The following is a 10,638-nucleotide window of genomic DNA, read 5'->3' on the forward strand; positions in this document are numbered from 1 at the left end:
AAAAGCCTGCTGTGCCCTTCTCAGGTCAGGTCGCAGGTCGGAGTGGTAGAAGCTGCCAGACCATACCAACCCCAGACATTCCCAGACAAGAAAAAAATTTAAAACAATTTCTTAAAATCGCCACAAAATCACCGGTGACTGGTGCACACATGCCAGGCAGGACCCAGGAGGCACTACTTTTACAAAGCTGGCTCTTTGTACACTCTTGCTTCTGATGACCCCCAAAGCTCTGCCCTGCATAACTTACCTTTTTAGGGAAAACAACAGATACCACTGAGAAGTAGCTTCAGATACATGTAAGATTCTTCAAATTTCACCTTGCTGGCTCCAAACCTGAACCCACTAGCAAGTCTTCCTTCTTTCCTCCAAATCACCTTTCTGTGCCAGTAAATGGGGCAATGGAAGGAAGAAAGCAGTGAGACAGGCTGACACGGGTGGACCATCTGTAGAGCTTCCGCTTCTCAAGAAAACCAGAGTGCGTGTCACCTGCTCTCGGACACAATCCCCACCTTCTCCTCGGAACAAGTGTCCCAGAGACTAGACGACCGAATCCACCCTGTAGGCCTCCTCTGGCAACACACAGCCCAGGTGACACACATCCAGCACAGTAAGCACCCTTGAAGGCCCCCACCCCACCCTTCTGTCAGGTGCAAAGTATGTTTGGGGGGAAATGGGTCTGATTCAGGACATGCCCACCCAGGGCTGAATGCCCCCACTTCCTCCAAGTATAATCTAAGGGTCAGGAGGCTTGAACAGTCCTAGAAAGCCACACACATCCAAAGGAAAACTCTCCCCTCCCCAAATAACTACATCGTACATTTCTGGTTAAAACTTCCAAGAGGTGCTTTTGCACACAGTTTCAGCTGTGAGAAATTCGACTTATAAGAAGTATACATCTGGCCCTCCTGGCCCAGAGCGCCAACAACCCTTGGAATTTCCTAGGTGGTACAGGGATCCTTCGTTACTCATATCAAGCCTCTTTCAACCACACTTGAGTCTGTGTTAATGAAGTGACTTTTGGAAAACCCCTAAAGATGGAAGCTGCTTGCCAGGAGAACCAAGTGATTAGAGGGTTAGAACTCTCATCCCCATCCCTAACCTCCCGGGAGGGGAGCAGAGGGGAGGGGGCTGGAGCCCAAATTGATCACCAATGGTCAATGATTTAATCAATCATGCCTATGCAATGAAGCCTCCACATAAACCCAAAAGGACAAAGTCTGGAGAGCTTCCAGGCTGGTGGACAAGAACGCGCCCACATTCTATGCCAAACTTTAAGGGGACAGAATCTCCTACACTGGGGACCCTGCCAGACCTCACCTTTCACATTTCTCCATCTGGCTGTTCACTCATACCCTTTAACATCCTTTGTAATAAACTAGTAAGTACACTGGTTTCCTGAGTTCTGTGAGCCGCTCTAGCAAATTAATGGAACCCAAGGAGAGGGAGTCATGGGAACCTCTGATTTACACCCAGTCAGTCAGAAACACAGGTGACAACCTGGACGTGGAACCAGCATCTGAAGGGGGGTGTGGGGAGGTGGGGACAGTCTTTCAGGACGGAGCCCTTAACCTGTGATACCTGATGCTAATTCCAGCGACAGAGCGTCAGAACTGGGTTAGACTGTAGGACACCCAGCTGGTGTCCCAGAATTGCATGACGGAGAAACAGCCCCCCAACCCTGCAACACATACACACGTTTGTGACCAGAAGTGGAGTACTCAGTGCGGAGGCCCAATTATTTCATTTTTCCACAAGAACCTGGGAAACTAACCCAAAACTTAGGGAAAAACCGTTCCCGAGTAAAGAAAAGGTGGTCTCACAGAGCTTCTGAGGCCGATCCATCCATGGCCACGTTTCTCCACAGACAGTCAACAACAACAAATGGAAGGGCCTGAGCCAGAAGCCCAACAAGCCCCAGGACAAACAAGCCACAGTCCTGCTCCTTCACGGTCACACCATCCCAACAACCCAAACCAAAGCCATGCAAGCCCAAAGGCGTAGGTTACCCATGAATGGACAAACATATCACAGGACAGAGTAAAAATCTGCATATGTTTTGCAGAAGACTGTTATATTGTATCAAAGCATGTGAACACACCTCCCAACACACTTCCTTGGGCCTCTTCCTAGTCTGCAAGCAGGAGACAGTTCACAGAAGAAACACACCCAATAAAACACTCACTTCACCAAACTGTGAGGCTTGGGATCTGAATAAGGAAGGGGGTGAGTCGGGGGAGATGGCCACGACCCACAAAGGAAAGGGAATGCCAACACACGCACTGGCCCGCCTGCTTGTCACCTCCCAAGATTAACCCCTAAGGTAGTGAATGCCTTAAAAATGTAAAACTCTGAAAGTCTGATTTGTCAAATTGATCCCTGTACCTCTTCTTAGAGTTATTGGTTCTTCTAAGCCTCCATTTCTTCTACTCTTAAAAAATTTCTCAAACCTTTAAGGACAAAATGATGAGGTTCTCATACTTTAAAAGCACACTTTACACTCGATAAGCAACCATACTGTCAGACCAGGAAAGAGAATAAGAGAGAAACCAGTTTTCTCCTGACTTCTTAAACTTGGTGCAATCAAGCCTCACACACAGGGTCTCCAAGGGACACAGAGCTCTGAGCACAGTCCTACCATCAGCTAGGAGGGGCAGATGTGCTCCAAGCTAACGGCACTCTGCATATCATCTCTGTTCTGCTTCCCAAACATGAGGCTCAGCTTGAATGCACTCAGATGTGTACAAACAAAGGTTCGTTCTCACATATCCCAAAAGATTCACCTAGAAACTTCCGTCTGAAAGAGTTTCTCTTCCACTGTCCTATCAAAACCATAAAGACTGGAGAAGGTGCTGTAGTAATCCAGAAAGGGCTCAATATGGAAGCTAGACAAGGGAGAGGCACAGGGTATCCTGAGTCAACACACACCCTGTCCCCCGGTTCCCCCCTGGGGCAAACACTGAGGAAGTCTCACTCAGTTCCTGTGAATGTTATGCTAATGATTATAGAAGAAAAACAGGCACCTTTGGGTGGTTCTGAACACGCCACTGAGAAAATGATGTTAAGTCTGGCCCAAAGACCCAGTGGCTGAACACAGATCCCCTGGAGGCGCTGAAAGGATTAGCTTCTTCTGCAATGTGATGGGACATTTTCTCATACAGGCATTACAGGTTGGAAGGGACAGGATGTGGGCTGAAGTATAAGCTTACTGCCTTTACTTATCCACTTACATGTCCCACTAAAATAGGGTTCAAACAGGATAAACGGGAGCTAAATTCACTGCAGAAATGCATAAAGAATTTGTACAGCTATTGCTGCCAACATCCCCCCCCCCAATTCTATAACCATTTCTTGCCTGAGGCAATTTTGGTCACTGAAACCATTATAGCCTCAGAAACAAACATGATTCTAAGATTAAGTCATGTAAAATTTAAAAACCAAAGGATACTATAATTTATCTTTGATCAGCCAAAGGTTAACGTTTTTGTGAGGCCAAAGAAGGCAAGCACTTTTCCAGATTTTCTTCAATCCTCAAAGAGGAAAATGTCACTTGTTTACCATAAACTAACAATATTTAACATCAGTTAAGGGCAGAACAACTTAAGTTTTTCACTATTATAGGTCAAAAGCCCTTAGAACAAAAGAGCACAAGAAAGGGGTGCCTGGATGGCTCAGTTGGTTAAGTGCCTGACTCTTGATTTCGGCTCAGGTCATAATCTCAGGGTCATGGGATCGAGCCCCACATCCACACTCAGTATGGACGGAGTCTGCTTGGGATTCTCTCTCCCTCTGCCTCTGCCCCTCTTTCCACTCACTCTCTAAGTAAATAAACAAACAAATAAATACAATCTGGGGGTAAAAAAAAGGAGAAATTTTAAAAAACACAAAAAACACAAAAAATGGAAACGAGGGAGAAATCCAAACAGGGAAGCTCAGAAAGGAGATGCAGCGAGTGAGGGCAATGAGGCCACTGGAACTTCTGCACCATGAATGGAACCGCCTGCTGCAAGAACAGGACCAGAGCCCGATGCAGAAGGAATCATGGAGCCTCATGGAGGCTCGAAGGCGTCATGAAGGCATGTTACTGTAACAGGAAATCCAGACAAAGGAGAAGAGGTGGTGCGCTGGCCGGCTGGCTGCCCCTCTGTCACCTCCTCCAATCTTCACCATCCGTCCTAAGAAGGCAGGTGTTACTATGTCCACTGAAGAGGTGGAAGAGTTTAGATGGGTAGGTGAGTGCCTGAAGTAAGACAAGCAGGAGCTGGAGGTGTATGAGGAGAAACCAAACCTCCCAGGGTTTCTGCAGCACAGCCCCGCGGAGAGCAGTGAGGATGGCCTACAGCCCTGGAGGTGCTAAGTTCTGCCATTCAGGCCTCCAAAACTTGATAAAACACCCAACTCCCTTATTTCAATTCATGACTTAATGCTTTTCTGATTTGGGTTAGGGGACCACATTAGGTCAGATGCAGCTCTCAGGGACACAGTCTACCATCCGTTCTTGCTGTTAAGTTCAGATGAGCTTTTTAAATTGGTCTTTGCATAGGCAAAGCCAAGATGTGACATCAGGCACAGCAAGACTCCCTTCAACAGGCAAAGCGCCACTGTCCTCCTCTTCTAGTCAGATCATCAATCAGGTCACCCTGGTATCTCAGACTCACACACAAACAAACCCACCCGGTACTGGCTATCCATCTGCTGGCAAGCCTCTACTCCATGGCTCACTTCCCTCACCACTCACCTATCTCACCTAAAATAACATGGCGTTTATCCCTCACATTCCCTTCTCTTCATTTTCTACTTCCCTTGCTCTGCTTCCTTTCTCTTCATATCTCAGTTAACCACCTAAAACACCGTGACTTGCTTGTTGTCTGGTCCCCCTCTTACACAGCAGGGACAGTGCGGCAAGATCACCAAATGAGAAAATAACTGCATGGAAGCCTCTGGAACATAAGCTTCCCTTGAGGAGTGTTAACCGCTAGGGGACATCTTTGAATTATAAAGGAGATTGTGACTGCTTCTCCAGCTCCTGCATGCCCTCTTCAGTCTACAAATAAAGGAGAGCAGCCCATGTGGCAGAGCTCTTGCCTGTCCTGTTCACCATGATATAGCCAGCTTGTTGATTCTCAACAGATGAATGACTCAGTCTGGGGAAAAATCTCAAAGATCATCCAAGTTCCTTCATAATGGAAACTTCCCTGAGGTCCACGGAAGTTGTGACTTGTGACACACTTGTGCTGTGTGTACATCAGTGACTGACTTCCACTGTGTGCTAACCACAACGGCCCTCTGCACTGCTGAGATGCCACAGGTAAAACGCTGTTTTCACGGATATTTCTAGAAACAAAACTGACTCGCACCATCTCCAAAATGAATAGGGATGAAAGGGAAAAGTTAATTACTAGAGACAGGACAGATGAATCCATGAAATCCTTCCTCCTCTTTCATTACTGTCTGAAAACCACGATACTTTTCTTGGATCAAAATTCAAAAACTCCACATTTGTGCATTAGAAAAAGATTAAGTCAATGGGATCCCTGCCCCCTGGGATGTACCAATCAATACAGAAACAGAACAGGGGGCCTGTGGCTCAGTGGCCGAGCAACCGACTCTTGGTTTCGGCTAGGTCGTTATCTCATGGGTCCTGAGATGGAGCCCTGCCTCAACCTCCTCGCTCAGCGGGGCGTCTCCTTGAAGACTCTCTCCCTCTGCCTCTCTCCCTGCTCTTGCTCTAAAATAAATAAATCTTTTCTAAAAATATTTATTTATCTGAGATAAAGAGCGAGTGAGAGAGCATGAGCAGGGGAGCAGAGGAAGATGGAGAAGCTGACTCCCTATCGAGCAGGGAGCCCCGGACACGGGACTCGGTCATGACCCGAGCAGAAAGCAGGCGCTTAACCGACTGAGCCACCCAGGCGCCCCTAAAATAAATAAATAAATAAATAAATAAGAGAAAGAAAGAAAGATAGATGTAACAACCTTAAAACATGGAATTCTATTTCATAGTATGTAGCCCCAGGAAAGGCTTACAGCACAGAAATATTTAAAAGTGAAGGCACCGGAGCAGGAAGGACCTGAATTGCAAGGTGAGGGAAGCCCCTGGCCAGTTCTGGCCTTACATTTCCTCTTCTATAAAACAGCGCTCTCCTGCAAGACGGGTTTAAGATTTCCAAGGGGGCCGCCCGGCAGAGGATGCGGTGGTCGCCCCCGCCAAGCCCGGCTCCTCCGTTCCCCTGACCCCTACGCCGTGACAGCCGGCGCAGCTGGATGGCGTCACCGCGGCGTCGCCCGCAGCCCCCGCCCCCGGACACCGGGGGGGCAGAACCTCCCCGCTCACCTGCCGGGCTGTTCCGGCGGGGGCCCTCACGCCTGTCCTGGCCGTCCTGCCGCCTCTTAAGCCACCGCCGCATCTCCACGGCACCGCGAGCGGCCCGGGCGCCGCCACCGGCCGAGACAGTCCCCGCCCCCCGACCTCGCGCCGCTCGGGGGCGCGCAGGCGCACAACAGGGACGAACGCGTCCTACAGGCGCCACGCCCCCCGGCCGGTCCGCGCGTTCCGGGGGCCTCGCACGTGCGCACTAAGGACACGGCGCTGGCTCGGGACGGCTCCGTGGGTGTCGACCCTACCACCTGACTTTTTAAGGGTCTGAACGTGCGCGCTGTCTTCCCCTACCCGGACCGTGGCGCGCAGAAACCCTAGCGACCGGCTCGAGGGCCGGGTGCTATGACCATCGAGTTATTTTAAGTCGGGCATCTCCAAGGACACATATTTCCCGGGTCCTCCATAGGAAGCGGCTCGCGGAAGGTGCGCACGCCAGCGCCCGCTCCGTGCCGCCTTCCCGGCCGCTGCTGCCCGTGCCCCTGGAGGCCGCCTACGCGGCTGGACTGCTACTTCCAGTGTCCGTCCCGAGCGAAGGCACTGACTCGGTGTGTGCCGTGCGGCATTATTCCCCTTCGCGGACCTGTTTCCGGGATCACAGAAACCCGCGCCGGCTTTAATGTTCCCGCACGTGTGCTGTCCGGCGATTGGACTCTCTGACACCAGGGGTCCACGCTGTCTGCCTTCGAACCGAGCTGGAACCAGCCGGTTGCCGCGACAGGGGGCCCCGGCCTTTTCACGTCTCCTGCCTGCGCCTCCTGGCAACCACATTTTCTATCCCAAGTTTTGCAAGGGAGCATAGAGTAGCCGCGGGCCATCTTACACACGTGAGACTGCTGATGTTATTACATTTTGGAGGCAAAGATGCCTGGGAAAAGGCCCCTGAATGCAGCGGTCATCCCAGGTGCCAAAAGGGAACGGAAGGCAATTACGCTTGATATAAAATTGGAAGTGTTAAGACGATTTGAAGTGGGTGAAAAGCTCAGCCAGATCGCAAAGGCCTTAGGCCTCGCTGTTTCTACAGTGGCTACAATCCGAGATAATAAAGAAAAAATCAAAGCGAATTCACAAATAGCTACTCCCTTGAGAGCCTCCCGGTTGACTCGCCATCGAAGTGCAGTCATGGAGACCATGGAGCGCCTGCTGCATGTGTGGCTCGAAGACCAGAGCCAACGAAACGTGCCCCTGAGTGTCACCATTATTCAGGAGAAGGCTAAGAGTTTGTTTGATGACCTACAGCGTGAAAGAGGCGGAAGCTCTCAAACAGAAAAGTTTAGTGCAAGTAAAGGCTGGTTTGTGAGATTCAAGGAGCGCCATTTTTTACCTCACTTCAACATGGACGGCACGGCTCCCGGCAACAAGGGTGTGTACCCAGAAGTGCTGAGAAGCATCATTGAAGAGGGTAAGTACACCCCTCAGCAGGTTTTTAATGTAGATGAGACAGGGCTTTATTGGAAGAGAATGCCTGAAGGAATGTTTATTTCTGTGGAAGAGAAGGCTGAGCCAGGCTTTAAACCTTCCAAAGACCGCTTAATGCTGCTCCTTGGCGGCAATGCAGCCGGGGACTTTAAGTTGAAGCCCTTACTGGTGTACCACTTGGAAAATCCCAGGTCTCTGAAAGGGTACTCCAAGCCCAATTTGCCTGTGATTTGGCGCTCAAACAAAAAGGCGTGGGCAACCAGGAGCATCTTTCAGGAATGGTTCATATACTTTTTTTGCCCTGCCGTTGAAAAATACTGTGCCCAGAATCATCTCACCAACAAAGCATTGCTCATCCTAGACAGTGCACCATGCCACCCAGTAAATCTGGGTGATCTGTCTGATAATGTAAGAGTGGAATATCTTCATGACAGTGCAGCTGACTCAATCCAGCCCATGGGTCAAGGCATAACCTCTATCTTCAAAGCTCATTACGTGAAAAGAACTTTTGAGCACATCCTAGAAGCAACAGATGGAGAGGATACGGCCACGATCAGGGGGTTTTGGAGAAACTACAGCATCATGGACGCTGTAGACAACGTTGCAGTAGCTTGGGAGGAGCTCAGACCAGCAACCATGAACAGTGTGTGGAAGAAGATTTGGCCAGAGTGTGTTCATTTCCAGAGTGTTTCCCAAACAGATAACATTGCACAGCTTCAACAAAACATTGTGACCCTTGCCAAGAATGTGGCTTTTGAAGAGGCTGTAGAAGCTGACGTGGACCAGTTGCTGAGGTCCCATGAGGAAGATCTGTCAAATGAGGAGCTGATGCAGCTCGAACAGGAGCCTGTGGGAGAGGGGGAGAGTGAAGAGGTTCCGCCTGCCTTGCGCCAGCTAACCACAGGAGAGCTGTCAGCAGCCTTCTCACATTTCGAGGCAGGCTTGCAAGTCCTTACCAGTAACAGCCCTGACGCCGAGTGGAAAGTGCAAGTTTCAAGAGCAATCAATGATGCAATAAACTGCTACAGGGAGCTGTATGAGGAGAGACAGCGACGCTCAAAGCAACTCTCTTAGGTCATTTTTGTAACCGAACATTCATCATAGGATAGCCAGAAGCAACAAGATGACCTCAAGGGATGAGGCCCAGCCAGGCCTCTCTACTTGCAGATGCTTTACATTCCTGGAAACTGTTTCTGGTATTTGCATTTTGACACTTGAGAGTATCAGATTTTGTCATTAAAATTTCACTTAAATATGTGCTTTGAATAACTGCATGCGAGAATACCCAGGAAAATATTTCTTTAAAAAGAGAATACTGCAAAGAGGAGACTAGCTCTTGTACACATTAAAGCAAACTATAAAATTACTGTATTAAATCAGTACGAGAGTCAGACCTGTGGAATAAGATAAAAAGGCCAGAATTTTTTTTTTTTTAATGGTGTGAGACAACTGGTTAATCATTTGGAAAAAGATTAAGTTAGATCCATGCCTCACAGCATACGTAAGAATGAACAAACAGATCAGGGTTCCAAAAGTAAAAATTGAAACCATACGAATGCCACTTTGACCCGGTTGCTGGCAAATTTTCTGACTTAAAATCCAGAGGAAATAAGAAAAGGTAATCAATTTGGCTATATAAAAATGGAACAAAAGAACCTTTCCAGTGGGGGAACATCACGACAAACAAGGTCAGAAGCAGTTGACAAACTGGAAGAAAATATTTGCAACGTCTCACAGATAATGGGGTAATATCCCTGGTATGTGAAGAACTCTTAGGATTAAGAAGAAAAAAATACCAAAAATCCAACAGGAAAATGCACAAAGGATATAATTCATAAATAAATAAATTAGATCTTGAAGCATATGAAAAGTTTAGCCTCATTCACAATTAGAGAAATGCAAGTTAAAGCTATACAGATAACATGTCTCACTACTTAGATTGGCAAATAATCAGAAAGTGACTAAAAATTCTGTTGGTGAGGCTCTGGCGTTAACAGGCACCTCGTACATTGCTGATGGGAATGCAAATTGGTACAACCCTACGGACAGGTGCTAGACATTCATAACAAATAGATTTCTTTTGATTTAACCCCACTTTTAGGATTGTACCCTAAAGATACACCTCCAACAGAAGAAAATACATGTGCACGGATCTGCTGCACCCTTGTTTGTACCTGCAAAAGTGAGGAGACGGCCTGAGTACTCCCCCACAGAGGCCTGTGCACGTATGAAATGGCCATTAGACACAGTGGACTACAAGCTAGATGTGAATGATGGTGACACCAATAAAAGAGGAAGAATTGATGCGGAGCGGCTTCCAGGGTAAACTATGAATTGAAAAAAGCAACATGCAAGAGAATAGTATGCTGCCGTTTTTGTGGAAGAAAGAAGGGGGGAAGGAAATAAAATATTTATGGATCTTACTCACTTTGGCAAAAGAAACACAGGAAGGAGAAACCAGTGACTAAAGAGATTGGTTACCTGGTAGGGGGAAGGAGTGGAAAGGAGCAAAGGAATGGGGGGCAGGGGGATATCTGACAGGCCTTTTATAAAGTTTTTTTTTTTTTAAGATTTTCATTTTCACTGGCACCTGGGTGGCTCAGTTGGTTAAGTGTCTGCCTTCAGCTCAGGTCATGGTCCCGGGGTCCTGGGATCCGGCCCTGCGTCAGGCTCCCTGCTCAGCAGGGAACCTGCTTCTTCCTCTCCTTCCACCCCTCTCCCCGACTTGTGCGCTCTCTCTCTGGCTCTCTCTCTCAAATAATGGATAAAATCTTAAAAAAAAAAAAAAAGATTTTCTCTTTAAGTAATCTCTACACCCAATGTGGGACTTGAACTCACAACCCCGA

General features: G+C 48.2%; 2 protein-coding genes across 2 annotated transcripts in view; one reads left to right on the forward strand and one right to left on the reverse strand.

Annotated features, from left to right (window-relative positions):
* GAS8 (growth arrest specific 8) overlaps positions 1 to 5,941 on the reverse strand; it is a 52,234-nt gene extending 46,293 nt beyond the window's left edge. Inside the window, exon 1 of the mRNA XM_057313874.1 lies at positions 248 to 5,941. The gene's annotated coding sequence lies outside the window, so the exon portion shown is untranslated. The remainder of the gene's footprint in view (positions 1 to 247) is intronic.
* Positions 5,942 to 7,237: 1,296 nt separating this feature from the next.
* Positions 7,238 to 8,866, forward strand: LOC113252108 (tigger transposable element-derived protein 1). The gene has a single exon (XM_026494522.2). The coding sequence runs from the start codon at positions 7,238 to 7,240 to the stop codon at positions 8,864 to 8,866; it is 1,629 nt and encodes a 542-aa protein (XP_026350307.1).
* The last annotated feature ends 1,772 nt before the right edge of the window (positions 8,867 to 10,638 follow it).

The sequence above is a fragment of the Ursus arctos genome, unplaced genomic scaffold (genome assembly GCF_023065955.2).
Source record: "Ursus arctos isolate Adak ecotype North America unplaced genomic scaffold, UrsArc2.0 scaffold_19, whole genome shotgun sequence".
In the NCBI taxonomy this organism is placed as follows: Eukaryota; Metazoa; Chordata; class Mammalia; order Carnivora; family Ursidae; genus Ursus; species Ursus arctos.